This window comes from Protomyctophum bolini (genome assembly GCF_963924005.1).
Source record: "Protomyctophum bolini genome assembly, chromosome: 23".
Classification (NCBI taxonomy): Eukaryota; Metazoa; Chordata; class Actinopteri; order Myctophiformes; family Myctophidae; genus Protomyctophum; species Protomyctophum bolini.
In genome coordinates this window covers 16,628,599-16,646,804 of record NC_137884.1, presented here as the reverse complement: position 1 = coordinate 16,646,804, position 18,206 = coordinate 16,628,599, and the positions used below count along the sequence as shown (strand labels likewise).

The 18,206-nt window shown below is 41.9% G+C and overlaps 1 protein-coding gene across 1 annotated transcript; it reads right to left on the bottom strand.

Moving 5' to 3' along the window:
- Positions 1 to 934: 934 nt before the first annotated feature.
- atxn10 (ataxin 10) lies at positions 935 to 17,603 on the bottom strand. Its single transcript, XM_080757160.1, has 11 exons — positions 17,494 to 17,603; positions 16,286 to 16,456; positions 15,590 to 15,669; positions 15,392 to 15,488; positions 14,368 to 14,532; positions 14,023 to 14,103; positions 13,391 to 13,547; positions 11,685 to 11,793; positions 11,157 to 11,341; positions 6,255 to 6,318; positions 935 to 4,415 (listed from the first exon to the last, which is right to left on the bottom strand). Exons 1-11 carry the CDS (start codon positions 17,598 to 17,600, stop codon positions 4,231 to 4,233), a joined length of 1,401 nt encoding a protein of 466 aa, XP_080613286.1. The 5' UTR covers positions 17,601 to 17,603; the 3' UTR covers positions 935 to 4,230.
- Between the last annotated feature and the right edge of the window lie 603 nt (positions 17,604 to 18,206).

Here is an 18,206-nt window from a genome sequence, read left to right as displayed (position 1 = left end):
ACCCTTTTATGTATTCAGAGATGTTTATTTAGGCTTTATGTAACTTACAAAACAATTTTAAGAGTATATTTTTATATGCGGTAAATATGGCACTTTATGTCATTTATAGTCGGGAAAGGACGGTCGCTATTTACAATTGTTTATCTTTTTTTGTCATTGTACTCAGTTTTTGAGAGCCACGAATTATTTTGAATTTCTGTCTCTGATCGAAGTTCCTAAATTGTACATAATCCATGTGTTCTATACAAGTAGCCCTCATTGTCCATCTCGATATGATCCTTAACGGTTCCAGAGTACCGTTGGTGAAACATCAAGTGTGGGAAAGAATTTTGACGGTTGTAAATCAAGTAAAAATGGATGCTATATGGAGATGTTGCAAATGGTGATTCCACAACTACTAATGTGCAACTTTAGATTGTAAGGGATTCAGTGTTTACAGTTGTCTTATTAGTGCTTGCCGTAACTACAAATAGTAGCTCATTGCTTTCTGACAGCATAGTCCTAACATGGAAAAAGAACTGCAACTCAAAGCGTATTTCATGAATGATTTTCCAAGCTGGATCAGTAGTGCTGAAGTGGTCATATCTATAGTGACGCAACCAAACTGTGCATCGCTTACAATTGACTTTTTTTTCCTCTCTCCTTTTTTCTTTTTTTTGCCAATAAAATCTGAGCATCCTTTTTCCGTCTATGTGGATTTGTTTGCCATTTGCTATTAACTCTATTAGGTAGCAGTGTGGCTTACTGGTTAGGGTTACAGAGATTCTGACTGGACAACCAGTCTTTAGGACCTCCAAAACAACATTAATAACCTGCCTTGTGTCTTTGAGTCAATACACTGAAGCCAACCCGCTCACGTGCTTAATTAAAAGCTGTGAAAGATAAACCCTCCTCCTTTATTTAGCAAGACAAGAAGAAAACACAACATGACATCTCATATCTCAGGAACACTTTATTCAGAAGACTAAATTCGTTCTTACAAAGCTTTCATTAAAAGGAGATGACCGCAGACTCACGAGGCACACTTACAGCATCGCTGGGTCCTGTCTGACTGCATGTAACGCCGGTGAAATGCTGATATGGTAGACAGAAGCACCTATGGACTTGACATGGGGGTATGATGTGTTGGGGGAGTTGAATAGTCAGCCTCTGCCACCTCATTCAGCCTGGCTGACTCTCGACAGCTTTTTTTTTTTCCAGCGAGGGGAGGGGAGGGGAGGGGGTGTTTGAAAAGCATTGCAGCCAGCTAGCCGAGCGCGAGTAACAACCTGTTTTGTTAGCTGTCTGAAATCCTCGGGACCGGAACCGCGTAAGCTCAACTCACTATGCCGGCGGATTGAGCCCAGAGTCGAGGGCGATTGTTTCAATACATTTTGTCATTAAAAATCGGGTGGCAGTGCAAACAGGGTGGAGAGGAGTGTGGGCTAGGCCCCGCAAAGCACCGTATTGTTGAGGTGTCAGGACCGCTCAGGCTTATCCAGCGACGGGAGGAGGCGGCGGAGGGTGGGGTTGGGTGGATGTCATTCTGCAAACTAATGCTTCTGGTCTGGTTCATGCTCTCACTCAACCGCTCATTCGCTCATCAGACAGCGGTAGTGTGTACGCATCCAACCGTCTGCCGGTACAGATTCACGCATCAGATCGGCAGACGGAGCACCTGCGCATGCACGCACCGAAGTGCACGCGCACAGAAACACATACACTCAAGAGGTGCCATGCATTAAATATGCATAGTTAGTTATTAAGAACACTCTCCTTAGGTTTTTTTGTTTTGTTTTCTATTTTGTAGTTTGGTTAGTTTATTGAGACAGTAATAATAATAATAATAATAATAATGTATTTAGTGCTTTTAGAAGTACTTTTCGAAGTACATTCTAAAAATGTAAACAACTTAATTAGGAATAACATTCGGAAAACATATGCCCATTTATCCATTGTACGATACTAATTTTGTCACAGGGACGTCATAAGACTCATTATAAACCAGGCCTTAGCTGGTAGGCGTTTACATGGGTCGGTCTATATTGCCTGAACTATTGCATTTAAACTTCTAATAAGGTCTACTCTTCATTTTTAGTTATACATATGGTTTGCTTAGAACTACCCAAAGATATAGAGGTTGCTGGATGATGGTGAAATGGACTACAGCACATACTCATGAACTCAGTAATGTGTGTCTTTCACATCTTCTCAGGTCTGCGTAAATGAAGCAATATTTTTTCATTTCACATTTGTCAGAATGGACTTGAATGGTGGGGCATACAATAAACCTCAGGGTATTCAGCATAAAGGTTGATATTGTCAAACAAAGGCATAATCCTTATCCTAAACTAAAAGTAAATAAAGCAAAAGCAAGTGGTGGTATGGTGAAAGGCCCGTGTTGCGAACCATGTTTGCGAGTATCCATTACTGCATGGCATCAGTATTGCTTTTAGCCAAACGTTAAGAAAAATAAATAAATAAGGTACATACATACAGTGAAAGCTACATAGTTTGTTAGCACTGGGTTAGAACTGTGGTTACCTCAACTCATCACAACACTGACCAATAATGGCAACATGTAATTATAACTAACTTACAATGAATGTCACATTTGGTATGGTCAGTGACTTCTTCACCTGAAGTGGGACTGACGTTTGTGTTGCCCAGCATCGATTACAAATGAACCATTCCATCAGAGACAATATCATGCTTAGAAAATAGTCAGATCGGTAATCACTCACAAAGTAGTCATAGTCTTTGGAATAAAACTTCATTTAGTTTTAGTCATATTTTAGTCACCTGTATTGTTTTAGTGTTAGTCTAGTTTTAGTCTACTAAATGTCTATTTTCAGCATGCAACCAAGTGTAAAATGACTTATACTGGACCTCTTGTCCACTAGTCCCTTCCTAACATTTTAGTCTAGTTTTTATTTATTGACGACATTGTCAGTATATTTAGTCTTAGTTTAGTCATTATAGTTTAGTTATTATTTAGTTTGTCAGTGGAAAAAGGTAGTCGTGAACATTTTTCGTCTTAGTTTTAGTCGACGAAATTGGTCGGACAGTTTGGTGTATTTCGCAACTCCTGTGTGCTGCAGTGCCTCACGCATTTGGTTTATGTTTAGCAATTATTGGGGTTGAATGATTACATTATGTTTGGGTCATTCACTGCGGTTTTGGTGACTGCATAGCCATAGTGCACTCATTTTCAATGTATTATCTGTAACTCTGATATAGTGCTACATTAATACTAAAGATTGTACAGTGTAGAACTAGAATGGGGTGCCAGAGATGAAGTGTGTGTGTGTGTGTGTCTGAAGATCTAGGAATAAAGGACCTCATCAGTATTCCAGAAGGGTCAAAAGGCAGGAGACTGCGGTGCTCGTTGTTTTGGGATTAGACCACACTTTATCAGCCGTATCAAAAGGTAACAGTGTGGGTTCGCTTTGTTTTCCATGCTCTTCATTTCCCAGGCTTAGGTCGAGACAAAACCTCAGCTCCTTGTCTCTTGACCCTCTTTTCAAAGCCAGCTTTTGTACCGAGGGGATGACCGTATGTGGGGTTTTACATACCAAACAAACCCCTAACCCCATCTTATAAGCATAGGAAAGCAAGAGAGGTCACTAATGCTCTTGTCTCTGGTCAAGACTTAAGCCCCATTTCAAAATAGCCAAATAGCCATTTCTGAAAATGTTAATTAGTGCTAGAGTGATGTTAACTAGCGTCACAGGCAGCATGACTATCAGAAATTGTTAGTATGAAAAAAAGGTCGCTACAGTAAATGTGCACATGCACATACATGCGCTAGCTCGCACACACGTCTAATTTGATGTTGATGCGTTATTGATTATTTAATGTGAATAATTTGGCTGAAAATATATATTTTTCAAAGTGTTGTTTGTTATATTTACATACACACAGAGCAAATATTACACAGTGATAATGCATCTGCGAAATATTATTTCTGATCAATCACGCTCCCAGTGTGTAAATGCCTTTACTCCCAATGAAGTCACTAACCTAATGCTATCTCTCTAAAGGAGGGCTCGCAAGTCTTCTTGTACGCTCTGAAAGTTAATTGAAAGCACTAAATTGACCTTTTTTGCACTTTACAGTTCAGCTCTGCACCAAAGAAAGGGGGGGGGGAGGGGAATGCATAAGACTAACCTAACGCTAACCAAGAGAACCTGCTCGGTGTTAGCGGCCTGATCTCTCCTGTCGACTGTCGCCGGAGCACGCGCTGCTTCCTCAGGAGTCTTTATTGAGGGGTTTGAGCAGCAGCGAGCCATCCCTCTCCTCCACCCGGAGGCCCAGCTCCCGGAGGGCAGAGTAGTCGGCCGTGCCCCGTCGATCCAGCCCCGACACCAGCTTCTGGTTCTCCGGGTTCAGCTCCAGGAGGTTCCGGACGGCGAATATGGCCCACTGGCTGATGACTGGGAGGGAGGTGTGTGTTAAGAAAACAAGGTATGTGTTTGTTGGGCTTCAAATCTGTTTTCTGATTCATGCATGCTAAGATTGCTGTATGTGAATGACTCTTCCTGTTGATTATTATAGTGTTCTGCATCTTGGCTACATTGAAAAAGAGCCTCTCAACTGTTCTCAGAGACCACAGACACCCAATTTGTTTTGTATCCTCATTCCCACCTTTTCTCCCAAACAGGGAACGGATGCTGACAACTTCCTGAGAGACACACAGAGAGAGAGAGATAGAGTGTGTGTGTGTGTGTGTGTGTGTGTGTGTGTGTGTGTGTGTGTGTGTGTGTGTGTGTGAGAGAGAGAGAGTGTGTGTGTGTGGTGGGGGGTCATGGGGACACAGGCAGGCTCAGATTAATGGCTCATCCTCCCTGTGAAAAGACAGGCTGGCACGGTGCCCTCGTCTCAGCCAGCTAATACAGACCGGCAGTTGGATCCCCGGTTAGGGGGCTGAGGGAGGGTGGTGGGGGGGGGTTGTGTGTGTGTGTGTGTGTGTGTGTGTGTTTGGGTGGATAGGTTGGGTGGATGGGCCCGAGAGACACAGTGGAGGGGGCTAGTTGGTAGTTGTGCCAATACAGTTGCAACCAATCCTTAATGACTTTTGGCTATTGTAATTTTGGCCAAAATAGGGACGCGCGGATGAATGTGGTTAAAGGACTATATGTCAAAACACATTACTGTCTATAAGAACTGTTATAGATGTTTACAGTTGTTCAGAACCATCTATAAATCTCCATAAATGTCCGTCCGTAAGTCTCTTTTATGCCCATATATGGAGATCTCTATCCGTCTGTCGGTGTCACTTTTAGGCCTCTATGACGTCATAGTTCTGGCCTCCAAGTACTATAATAATGGGTATTACATTAAGTTAATTACAACAGTTACTATGACAACTCAATGGTTATTTTTTATAACGGGGGTGCAATGCATTCTCAATGGGAATTGGCCTAGTAGACATTAGGACAACTTTGTTTTGTTTTTCAGGTTCATGTTTTAGATTGTTATTAGAGAAAGTAAAATATGAGTGTAAATGTTCTTTCATTTGCTGCTTTCTTTCGTTTTAGCGATTTTAGCTGTTTTTGGTGCATTCGAACATGGGCTAAATATGTCAAGATTTCATGGCAATTTTTTATTTTATTTACTATAGTCCTACTAGACCCCAGCAAATTACATCTGTCCACAAAAGATCAGGGGATCTAGTGAATGTGGAGGGGGAGGTGACATGTTGAGAATAGTGTATGGCAGCCCCCTATAGTATCCCCCTTCACCCCAGTAGATCCCATGATCTTTTGTGGGCAGATGTAATTTCCTGGGGTCTAGAAAGAAAACTTCATCAAATTTAGTTAAATAATACATATTTAGCCCGTGCACATGCCCCCGCCCCCCTGTCAACAGCTAAAATAGCTAAAACGAAAGAAAGCACAAAATAAAAAAGTACCGGTACACTCATCTTTTACTAATAACCTTAAATGTGAACCTTGGTTGGAAAAATAAACAAAGTTGTCCTTTAAAGCGCTACCCAGCAGATTAGTTATGGGCGATAACTACTTCCGGTTCATCCTGGGTGAATTTCGGGGGTTTCAAAATAAAAGACGCTACGTCTTTACGGCAGAGTGAGGGGCATTAGACTCGCATTAGAATCGCATTCAATGAGTTGATCTTTGTGCTGTACTGAAATGAATGGAATCCAAAGGGTTCTTTGAAAATCTTTTGGATCATCTGTGAAATAAAAGTTCTTCACATGAACGAATTAACTCTGTGTTAGAGCCCTACCTCCAGGTTCAGCGATCAAAGGATACATGGATTATTGCTGTCTATGCTGCAGTTGTCCAGGATGAGTGGTATTCCTTCAAGCTCTCTCACCTGAGACAAACACACAAAAAAACCAAATTGTGAGTTTTGACATATCTTACATAGAGTAGACCTACGTAGACTGCCTAATAATCCTGTCGACTGACTACATGGCCGGCCCGGTTAAGACCGATATGAGGTTAGGGGACTTACGTGGCTGGTAAAAACTGATATGAGGTTCAATAGGGGACTTACCGTATGTGGCCAGTTAAGACAGAGGTTAGGGTTAGACTTAAGGACTTCTCCTTAAGGCTATGATACTCCGTCGCCGCATAAAGACTGCACAGCCTTTCGACTTCTGCAAAAATCTAAAGAACAATTTTGCTACTATACAATACAAAGACGGAAGGCGAAAGCCTACTTTCCCTAGTGGATGCACTCTGAGCCGGAAGGAAAAATCTTGTCAATGGGATTTTCTATTGACAATATCTGTAGAGGGTGCAGTGGAGTAACAAAAACATATTTTTCTTCCGGTGAAAAAAATATATTTTCTGGACAAAAAGTGCATGTGGTGGGGGCTCGAGTGCGTCCACTCTGAGCTTTCACCTCCACAAAAACGTCTTTATATGGCGAGTAGCAAATTAGTTCCTTTTACTTTTGCAGAAGACGACAGGCTGTGCAGTCTTCATGCAGCATCAGGAAGTCGAGATTAACATACACTTAAGAACTAAAGAAGAAGTCCTAAATTGCGTCTAATTACAGCATTCAATGCTCTAATTAAATGTGATTTTGTCCCTTTCAATGCATTGGACAAAATCAGAGTTTAATCAGAGCATTGAATGCCGTCAGTAGCCATCTACTGACCTACCAAGAAGCTGTATCTGGTATTGTTTTAATGCACTTTGGATAGTCAGAACCATCCACTCATCAAGAGTGCCTTACCTTGTATACTCAGTTAAATTAACACTCAGGAACACTGTCTTTCTGAATGACATGACAAGTGACCCCACTTACACTCATGAGAAAGGTCCAGTGTGCCTTGGGAACTATACAAGAAGTATTAAGCCCAATACAAATGTCCTTCAGCAACATTCTCAAATCCTACCTGCTCATTCATGGGTGAATCACACTGAATAACGCCGTACACTAAATGCTTCAATGTAAATACAGTTTAACAGTCTTAGGTAACCTAAATCCATAGGAAACGGGTGGTCATTACCCTGTTGCAGACACTCTACCGTTCACTCTCTCAGTTGACCAAAACCACAAAACTGCCCCCTCACGGCACCCTAAGACCACGAGGACTGAATAATGATCCAGTGGTGAAACGGGGGAACTTTAAACTATGACATTTACAACCAGGGGCCGTGCAATATGTAGATCCAGGGGAACTGAGCAGGGAATACATTCAACCACTTAAGCCTAAATTATACTTTCATAACATACCAAATGTTCAAGCTCACAACACATGGACATGCAGATCTGCTATAGGATGGTTTTCTTTTAATATTTTAGAAAATTTGCGAAGATTATTCAGACATCCGCCAAATTAGGGATGCCTGGTTGAATGTGATTAAGTGCAACACTTCAACCAGAGTGTCTAAAATATGACAACATGAAATAAGTTGGGTGCCCCTTGTCCTGGGTTCAGCCTACCATGGAACAGCAGCAGGGATTTTGGGGTTGGTACTGTACTTATGGCCGTCACAATAGGGCGCTCTGCTCTATGTCCCGAGTCTAATTCTATAGGTTACATTATTGTCTGGACCCGGCTCTGCATGTGGTTGCCCACCGAATGTATTGGTAAGAGGAGCAGAGAGGGAGAAGGAGACACTCAAAAAAAGAGTGCAAGCAACCAAACCCGCATTTTTTCCGCTGTTTAAAATTATTGTTTGTCTGAAGTTGCTTACATTACTTCCAACCCCATAGCGAGATGAGGGGGGGGGGGGGTGCGGCACACTGAATTCAATCGTATATACACACATGCAGCACACACACATGCGTGTCTTAAGTTTCTAACGTGTCCCAAAGGTGAACGGAACGACATCGGTTTACGGGAAGAGATCCTCGGGTGAAAATGGATCTGGGGGTGATTGCTGACCACCAGCAGACCGCAGATCAGCGTCCGTAAATATTATGAGAGGGCCAGCCCGGGGTGGCCGTCCCACAAGCATTCCTCAGATCTGTTTTTATTAAGTGGGATTGAGTCTATACTGAAGGCAGTGATGCGCGCTGTCTCCTGCTGTCTCACTCGCATCCCTGCTTATTATCTAATGGGTGCTTTATGTTACAGTGAGAGGCGATGATAGATGGTGAAAGAGAAGGAACACTGATAATATGGCCCGGTGATTGGAGGGAATTTAAAATGGCTGACGAAGTGAGCTGGGAAATAACCAACCCCGTCACCCCCCGTCGATTGGAGAAGCCACAAGTTCTGTGTTGCAAGCAGGGGAGGCAAGCATGCTTGCACACAAGCACAGAGTACCGTATGTCTAATTATAGGACAGATCCCGAAGGATTAGGAGAGAAGCGGCCTGCTGGAGGTGAGACCAACCGAAATTTGTGGGGTGGCGGATGGAAAACTGCAAGTTTCTATTATTTCTGGACAACATTCGGGTTGCACCATCATTGGTTTATTGAAGATGGTATGGCCACCGGGTAATAAAAGAAAAATCACACCTGTGTGAAGTGAGCGGTGCAACTATACATGTATTGTTATACCGTTCTCTGTACTGTACTTTGATTCTTTTTGGAAAAAATATTTGAACACCCCGGAACATCCAGACCCCCAGGAACGCGCCCAGGGGCCGGCCCGATTCCGGCGAGCCTTCCCGTGTCCGAAACGGTCGATAAATGAAAGAGTTACTGCATGGGGGTCCCCGGAACATCCGAGCCTTCCCGCGTTCAAAACGGTAAAGAAATGACGGAGTTACCGTGTTGCAGCTTTCCGTGCTCGGACACGTATAGGGACACACATAGTACATACAGACACACATAGCTACGTAATGGAGCAGAGGCACCGCTCAAACACAAGTATAGGTTTCTAGTTTTCAGTAGGCATGTGGTAATGTTTTTCAGGAGCACAATTGATGGGTTCGCAAGTTCGACACAGCCGCGGTACTAATGCTGCCACACTAAAACGTTGGGCCTAATGAAAAGGGTCACAAAAACACTGCTTCGATTGTATATGCCTCATTGCGGTGTCCTGTGGCGTAAGTAGCAAATATACATGCTCATATACATGTGTCACATCACAATGTGTTGTGATATTGTGGATTATCCATTTCAGGCTTATGACTTTTTTCCCCCAATAAGATATAGCCATCATTAATCAAACCTGCCAGCAGAATACTGCTGACTTTGGAAATAGAAAAGAAGAAACACTGTCATTATATAGTTTGTCAAGTAAAGTACACTCTGCATCCACTGTTTACAATCCTCTCCACAAAACCTTAACAGAGTAGCACATCACAGCTGAACAGTCAGCGGTGCGGTGCTGTGTTGACATCATGGCAAAAACAATGGCCACATCGTTTTCTGTTTTCAATAGAACCCTGACAATCATGCTCATCACACATATAGTTAGCTACATATCTGTCTGAAAAGGTGTGAGAATATTGCTATCAGCAGATGTTTCCTTTTGTATTATTCCCAAACATCCCAAATATACCAAATCGCAAATATCAGTATTTGCATCAGCCCCCAAAAAGCTCTATCCAACACGGTTGAAACATTAAACATTTTAGCCACTCATTTTATTTTGAGTGTTATGATGTTAGAGTGTGTTGGAGTTCTTGCCCAAGGACCCTCCAAAACATTGATAGACACAGGTCCTCACTGTATTGCATTACTGCTATTATTTTAATGTTTTATGCGTTGGCTTTCTTTTCAATTTTTTCTCCATTGCTCTGTAAAGCACTTTGAGCTGCATTTCATGTCATGAAAGGTGCTATACAAATAAAGTTTTATTATTATTATTAATTTAAATGGCAATCAAAGCTATGATTTTCCTATTAGTGGATGGACATTCCAAACAGCAGACCACCCTTCCTCAAATAACAGCATTTTGGAGCACGTTTTCTACAAATTAATTCACAAACAACGTAGACCTTAACACTTAATTTGCTCAAGACACCCGTAGGAGGCCCATGATGTCTGGAGAGGTCTTTAGGTATTTTTTTAATAATATAAAACGTGACCGCTAAAATCCATTTCTTGACAGCTCCCGTTGCTAGGCAACGCCTCGCTTAGAGTTCCCGGACATTGTTTTGCGCATTCACTTCCTTACTACAGGCCGACAAATCGTGCTATTATCTCTGAATCTACGTTGCTACGCCAATGTTCTATCCTAATTTCTAACTTTTATATATACCAGCATCTCGTTTGAAATATTAACGCTTCTAAAGAGAGATCAGACTTGACAACTCGAGGTAGTAATGGAACATTATACCTCCCGGTTTTGGGGGGAAATGGAAGGCGGGCTTTTTCAGAGTAAAATCTACCTCATTTGCTGGGCATTCTCAAACTAATCGATTTAATCAATTATTCAAAAACAAATGTAATACAAAATAATCGATTTTGGGGGGGAAATTGTTTTCACCTGCATTTCTTTAAATACCAAAAAAGCATAAGATATCTATCTATCTTATAGATCTACAATTCATTGATATATACGTGATAATAGTGTGTGTGTGTGTGTGTGTGTGTGTGTGTATATATATATATACACACACAAACATACATACACATTATGTCCCAAGTATACATAATATAAATGTGCTTCTCAATTATTCGATTAATCAAAAAAGTAGTGGATAGAATAATCACTCAAAATAATCAAATATATAGTTGCATGCAGACCTATTTCTTTGCTAGAATATTCCCTCACAGAGGCAGCTAAATGAACAGACCTTGTTTTGGTTGCTGGTGTTGCCGTGACAGAGATTTCCGATCAGTCTGATGAGGTGAGCCTTGAAGCTGACGGAGGGGGAGGAGGAGGAGGCGTCTCCGTCCAGGCCGAAGGAGGAGAAGTTCTGGGCAGCGCTGAAGACATTCTTGCTGGCCTTTCCCAAGGCATGGACCTGCTGCAGGAGCACTGGAGGAGACAAACCCAGAAATGCCCCAACGCACTGAATGGAGCAAACGACTAGTTTGTTTTGCCACCAGGCAGAAACCCCTTATCTCCATATTTTAAGGTTTTGTGTTTTTTTCCGTAAATGAACGACGCCCTACTTGATTATACTTAGTACTACAGCGTCACACAAAAGCATCAAAAGCAGCAGATCTAGATCTGCCACTTATGCAATTTTCACATTTGAATCCTGTAAAGTAACAGTTTTAGAAATATGAGGTTTCCACCCGACAGAGACGATGTTGTGTGTGTGATGTGTGTGTGTGTGTGTGTGTGTGTGTGTGTGTGTGTGTGTGTGTGTGTGTACCGATGGTGGACTCCAACAGGTCAGGATGCTCCTGCAGGAACATGAACTGTCTGCGGTCAGAGGTCATCTCACACAGCACGTCCAACAGGCTGATCACCGTCAGCGCCTCCTGCAGGACAAACGGGGGCATGTGAGGGGAGGTTGTCAAAACTAAAGGAGGGTAAAGCTGACCAAGCCCAGGCCAATGATTAAAACTCTATTTCACACATCCTTTCGTTTTTTACTAGCAGCTGGCCATTATGGAGGAATTTGAAAAACGGACTCAAATTTGCTCCATGGTTAACTTGTGAGGGAGGAGGAAGTTAACACAAGAGGCTAAACATGCCTGTTCTTGTCCGAACAAAGTCAAATGTTCTATTTTGCTTACAAAAGAGTTGTGCACACACATGCAGGCTTATATATTTTGTCATGTGACAACCCATTCTACTCTCTGTTATTCGTTTTCAAAGACATTAAGTCAAGAAGTCAGTCAAGTGTTGCTGTATTAAACTGTAGGACAAAAACTTTGAAAAAGTGTTCCGGTAAAAAGTGTTCTATTGCAGAGACCACAATGGAAGTACAATGGAAACATTAGGCCATTTGTGCACAAAGCCCTAGCGCTATGCCATTAGTCTGACAGTCCATTGTTCCGAAGTACCGTTGGTACGACGGCCCCCATTATAACTAAGCCTGACCATAACACTAACCTTATACTAACCTAACATTTGTGGGACTTTTGGGAATACAATCTTATTAACTTATACTTTAAATGAATACAAGTTTATTTTAACCAATCTGTATCACCACACCACAACATGAATGTGCGGTTGTGCGCCACAACGTGAGCACTTGTCATCTATTTTTGCCAAAGACATTTGGTGTAGAGGGGAAAAGGGAGTATAGAGCCCCGGGTAGGGATGCCAGAAAGTGACCATCAGCCAAATCGAATATTCGTCAGCTCTGCCCATTAATAATTGAACCCCCCCCCCCCCCATATTGATTTGTAATCAATATCAGATAAAACTTTTAAGATTTTATATTATGCACATGCCATGGTCACATAACCATTATATGTTGAGTGCATGCTTTGATGGTTACAGTTTTATAATCAGTTTTGATGAGTAAACCTTTGTGGAGATCTTCTCAGTTCTCATTGTATGCTAGTTACTGCCATTCAGAATGGAAAATGAAATCCATTTGGATTTGGGGAGAAGTAGTTTCATAAGGGGCTGGTATGAAGTACTTGATATAAACAGAAAACGTTATTAAAATCGATTTCAGAGACGCCGACGATTAATCGGAAAATCGATTAATCGTTGGCATCCCTAGCGACCTTGGTCAACTAAGTACATAATTTCTGTCGGATGGAAACCTCCAAAACTTAGGATTCAAATTAAAAACTAGCAAAACTAGCAGACTGCGCTTCGTGCTCGTCGATCTGTAATCTCTCAAGACAGATTGAGAGCTCCACAGCTGAATCTGTCGGCAACTCCCGTTACAACGAGTTGTTTGTAGGAAAGAAAACAAAGACGCACCACCAGAAGGGCTGAAAGGGAGTGAACGGGCCAACATCACAGATTGGTCGATCTGCAATTTATGAGTGACGCTGTACTGTGTGATCACGTAGGACGTTAAATTACGAAAAAACTCAAAAGGTTTGAAAATATGGAGATGGGAGGTTTCTGCCCGACAGCAACGGTATAGGGTGGTTAAGTGATTAAGGATACCTCATCACTGGTGGCAGAGTCACAGGCGAGTGTGAGCACGGCTCCACAACCTTTCTGGAAGCAACAAGCCAGGAATCGAGCCACCTCAGGAGGGATACCACACTCCTCTGTGTCCTCCTCTCCTAGCTGGGCTGACAGCAGTTCCAGCAGAGTAACCCTGACATGACATCAATTAAAATACAGCAGGCATATATTGCTCATCTAGAACAAAACTTACAAGCTTGTGAAAAGACAACAAGCAACACAAATGAGCATTATCTAAAAGCACAAATGAGGCATAATAATTGAAGAACAAAGAAAAGAAAAAGCAGAAAAGCAAATGGAATGAGTTATTATTAACATTATTATAACATGATGTATATTAATGCATGAATGTGTCTTGTATCTAGCTCATGCAATTATCCAGAACAGAATTTTACGACGCAAGTAGAATGAGGCTAAACTCATAATTTAACATTAAAAGCACTGGCACGGTTCACTGACAGATGATGGAAAACACACAAGAGATAAAATCCAAGGTAAAGAACAAGACATAAAATCCAAGGTAAAAATAAATATATATCATTAAAAAGGTGTGTGCGTGTGTGCGTGCGCGACTGTCGGTGCGTGCATGCTACATGATTAGGACATACCTCTCCAGCGGAGACATCCCTGTGTACATGCTCTCGACCAGAGTAGAGGACTTCAGGAAGTGCTGCGTAGCAATTAGAACCCTAGCACAACAGAGTGTTGAATCAATCAGTAGAATAGCCCCAGTTAAGCCTTATTTCATACTAAGTTAGGTTCGTAAGTAAGGTATCCGGTACCGTCGCCCATAATCCGCCGACCTCGCGCCCAACGCTCGGTGCGGCGGTTTTTGTATTCTTTATTTTGTTTTACACACACACAGTCACTCACACACACACACACACACACACACACACACACACACACACACACACACACACACACACAAACTCTCTCTCTCTCTCTCTTACGGCCAGTCCAGGTCCGGTTGGGTCCTGCACAGCTCCATCACCCTGAGGGCCAGTGGGAGGTTCTGGGGCTCGGGGAGCTGTTCCACCTTGTCTTCATCCAGGCAGGTGTGAATCACCATGGAGGCAAAGCCCACCGCCTTCTCATCAGCAACACCCAGCAGTTGTCTGCACATGTATATGCACCACAGGTTCAGCTCAACAAAGAATTTACAATTTACATGCATAAAATCACATCACATGGATCTCAGGATCCACCTGATTGAGAATGGCATGGCTCCAATGTGGATCCCGAACTTCATGTGGCCTACTACCCTTGATCATTTATGAAGTAAAAGTGGAAATGTAGTCCTATGGTTTTCAAGATTAGTTCTGGACACAATGACAGTATGACACACAGACAGATTTCTAGATGGCTAGACTCCTGCATTTTACAAATAGCCACGTACAACCTCACAATCTATCATGATGTGGACACAATACACATCACATATTCCACAATCTCCGGAATGCTATATACCTGTATAGAGTCTGGAACTATAGCCTGAGTAAGGAAGCTGCCATTTCCGATCACGAAAATATATTTTAAATTATCTTTACGTTTTCTTTTTGTATTTTCTTTTCTGCTAAGCAACAAGCTATGATGTGCTTAGATGATTTCTATCTGTATTAGAATAAATTTGCGCGACTGTAAAGACGAAACGGAAGTGGGGAGGAGGCTCAACTTCCGCTTGATATTTTACTCATGATAGCTCTTCCGTTGACTGTATGATGAAGCATTTGGAAATTGCGAGAGTCAACAGTCTGGTAACGCGAGACTATGGACACATGAACATATATATTAGCTTCTTTTGAAAAACAATCATTTTCACCTATCATTTCATGCCCACAGTAGGGATGCCAGGTTGAAAGTGGTTAATCAGCCTGATGGCAACATTTGAATGAACACTGTGCTTTGTACGGACATAAGTCATAAATTCAGTTTGCTGATCTGAATGTGGCACAAAAAGACTGCAGGAGCACTTACTGGAGGGTCGCTGGGAAGGTCCGCAGCCAGATGTGGTCTTTGGATGCCTGGTTTCCCACTGAAAGGTTACCCAGCAACTGGATTCCACAACCAATAGCTAAATGGGACGAGTAGAAGTCAACCCAAAACGTTAATAGGCCATCTACTATGCAGGTCGGCTATTTTTATTAGGGCTAGACAGGCTAATTAAGGACTCACTTTCGAACAGGCCGTCACTGCTCTCGTGGGTCAGAAGCAAGTTCAGGATTTTAATGGTGGCCTCAATGAAACCAAGCTCCCTGTACGAAAGACACATTTTTCTCATGTTAGACCAGTTTGTTTTCATCCGGCACATTTGCTAGAACTACATATTGCCAAAACATTGCTGAAAACATTGATTGTCGAATGCAAGAAAATACATTTTACACATGTATTGTAGTATTTGGTTGAGTTGGGAAGTCATTCAGATATTTTTGAAGGGCCCTTTCCTAGTTGTGCAAATGACCTAACCCTAACACTTATTAGGTTAAGAATTAATAGCACAGGATCATAATTTGCATTAACCATCCAGTAAAGTATTAATTTAACTCTGAATGTGTTACCCTTACGACTTATGAGTCAGTTTGGTTATGTTCTTTGTACACTTCAGGACGGGAACCACTTTTCGTGTTTTAAGCATTATGTTGTAGTACTTTAGCAATTGAAAAATCATGAAAATGTGGCGCAAATCTTTGCTTTTGGGGGGCTCCCTGGAAAAACATATTTTCAGATGGGGGTCCACGGCCATTAAATAGGTTGAGCACCACTGACGTAGAAACATAGGTTTTTCAGAAAGCTTTTAGGATTTAGAAGACATTATTTTAGAATCGGCCTCAGTCCTAATAAAACACTTTACTACAGTGTAGCCTGTGTTACCGGAGCAGGTTCTGGTTCCGCTGGCTTTGGACACAGGAGTTCCTCAGGGCCCTGCAACACTCTGTGGTGAGTTGAATGACAACGGACTGATCATCTTGGCACCGGAGCTCCTCATCCAACCTGGACAAGATCTTCAACAGAGTGCCAAACACCTCCTCATCCACACCATCCCTGGGAAATGGGAATATGCACACATGTACAGTACGCTATAGTTATTGATACATTTGTATTTATTAATCTAGTAAAGTCTTAGTGTAACATCCATTTTTGTAGTGTTCGCAACTTCTGATCTCCCAGAATTCTGTTAAAAACAAAAACAAAACACCTGTAGTGTACCGTTACAAAACGAATGCTGCAGTCTCCTAGCCTGGCTAATAAGCCAGACTAATATCTCACCGCCAACGGCTGATTCGGTCTGGCTTATTAGCCAGGTTAGCAGTCTCCTAGTGTCTAGGATATTTTGGGAAGCAGCAACGTTTTCAGAAATACCAATGTAACTAATAACTACCGGTATGTATTAACTTAACTTTAAGGCTGGCAGGGCAGACAGACACCTCACTTTGACTTCACACACGTTTCGAGAAGTTGTGCAATTGGTTATTATGAAAAATAAACCAGTGATCATATCAAAAATAGCTTTTGTTTAATTGAAAACACATTACTTTAATATAATAACCAGGCAGGTGTGTGTGTGTGTGTGTGTGTGTGTACACACTGCAAGACACTAACATACAAACTAAATTCTTGAACTTGTTACAGATATAATTGATTAATGAAAGACAAATTAATATATTTTGTATAGACGATCATAAAGGACATATTCATAGCAGCATTTATTACAGTCATACTGTGTAGCTACTGTAATAATAATAATAATTAATATGTATATCAAATAAAACTACAAAGAGAATGTAATAATGATGTAAGACAATTATGTGATATACCAATTCATCAAAAGCTGTTGTCACAGGATTAGATAATGACCTTGCTCATTTTTTATAATAACTCATGCTGCTAAAAAGGTCTCACAACCGTTTACAAACAATGGCTAAAACATAACAAAGCACAATGGTAATTAATGAACCCAGCAAACAGTCACACAATAGGTTAGATAGTCGGCTAAGCTAGCTGAGCTAACAAGCTAACACAGGCGCTCCAGGAGGGTAATAAACGCACGGACCGGTAAAGATGGTTCATACGGATCATACCTGTATTCCTGGTCCCGCAGCGCCGTTCTAAACGATTTCAACACCTGCACATGACGCGGACACATGTCTTCATTCACAATGTCCAGGAGTGATGCTGACAGGTCCATGTCTGTGTCACTGTGAGCCGCCATGTCTGCTGCTGCTCCACTTCCTACGTACGTGTCATACCAAAATAGGCAACCTATCGACTCCTGTGACTCCGGAGGGCGCTGGCAGACAATTAACAATCTGAGTCTGACGTTTAGTCACATCATTCGATAGACTGCCAACACCAGTGTAACACTGGGTTAGTTCTGGCATGTAATTGGTTGAAATACATTTTAAGGCGGAGTCGCAACATGTGGCTATGTTTTCATTTCTGTTACTGAGTTGTGAGCGAGATTTGTGAACTGTTGCGATAAATAAAAGGTTAGCCAAGTATCTGTACCGAGTAGACCGCTAGACCTACTGCACATGCAAACAGAGCTGCTACCTTTAAACACATTGATCGATTGATTGATTGATTGATTGATTGATTGATTGATTGATTGATTGATTGATTGATTGATGCCCTTTGAGAGCGGTTTTGAAGGAGTCAAGGGATTCGCATGTCTTAATGACTAGCTGTTGGTAGGGCGTTCCACATTTTGGTGGCATAGTTTGTGCCGAATCTGGGTTGCACATGGTTTGTTGAACTCCCTCTGGTGTTGTGGGTGTGGACTTCATTGACATTA

Bases quoted from the DNA above. Each gene is read 5' to 3' on its own strand.
- atxn10 (XM_080757160.1), bottom strand. From the start codon at position 17,600: ATGGACCTGTCAGCATCACTCCTGGACATTGTGAATGAAGACATGTGT. The intron at 16,457-17,493 runs GTATGATCCGTA...CCCATTTCCCAG, and splicing joins CTGCGGGACCAGGAATACAG to GGATGGTGTGGATGAGGAGG. The intron at 11,794-13,390 runs GTATCCTTAATC...TTTGTCCTGCAG, and splicing joins ACTCTGCCACCAGTGATGAG to GAGGCGCTGACGGTGATCAG.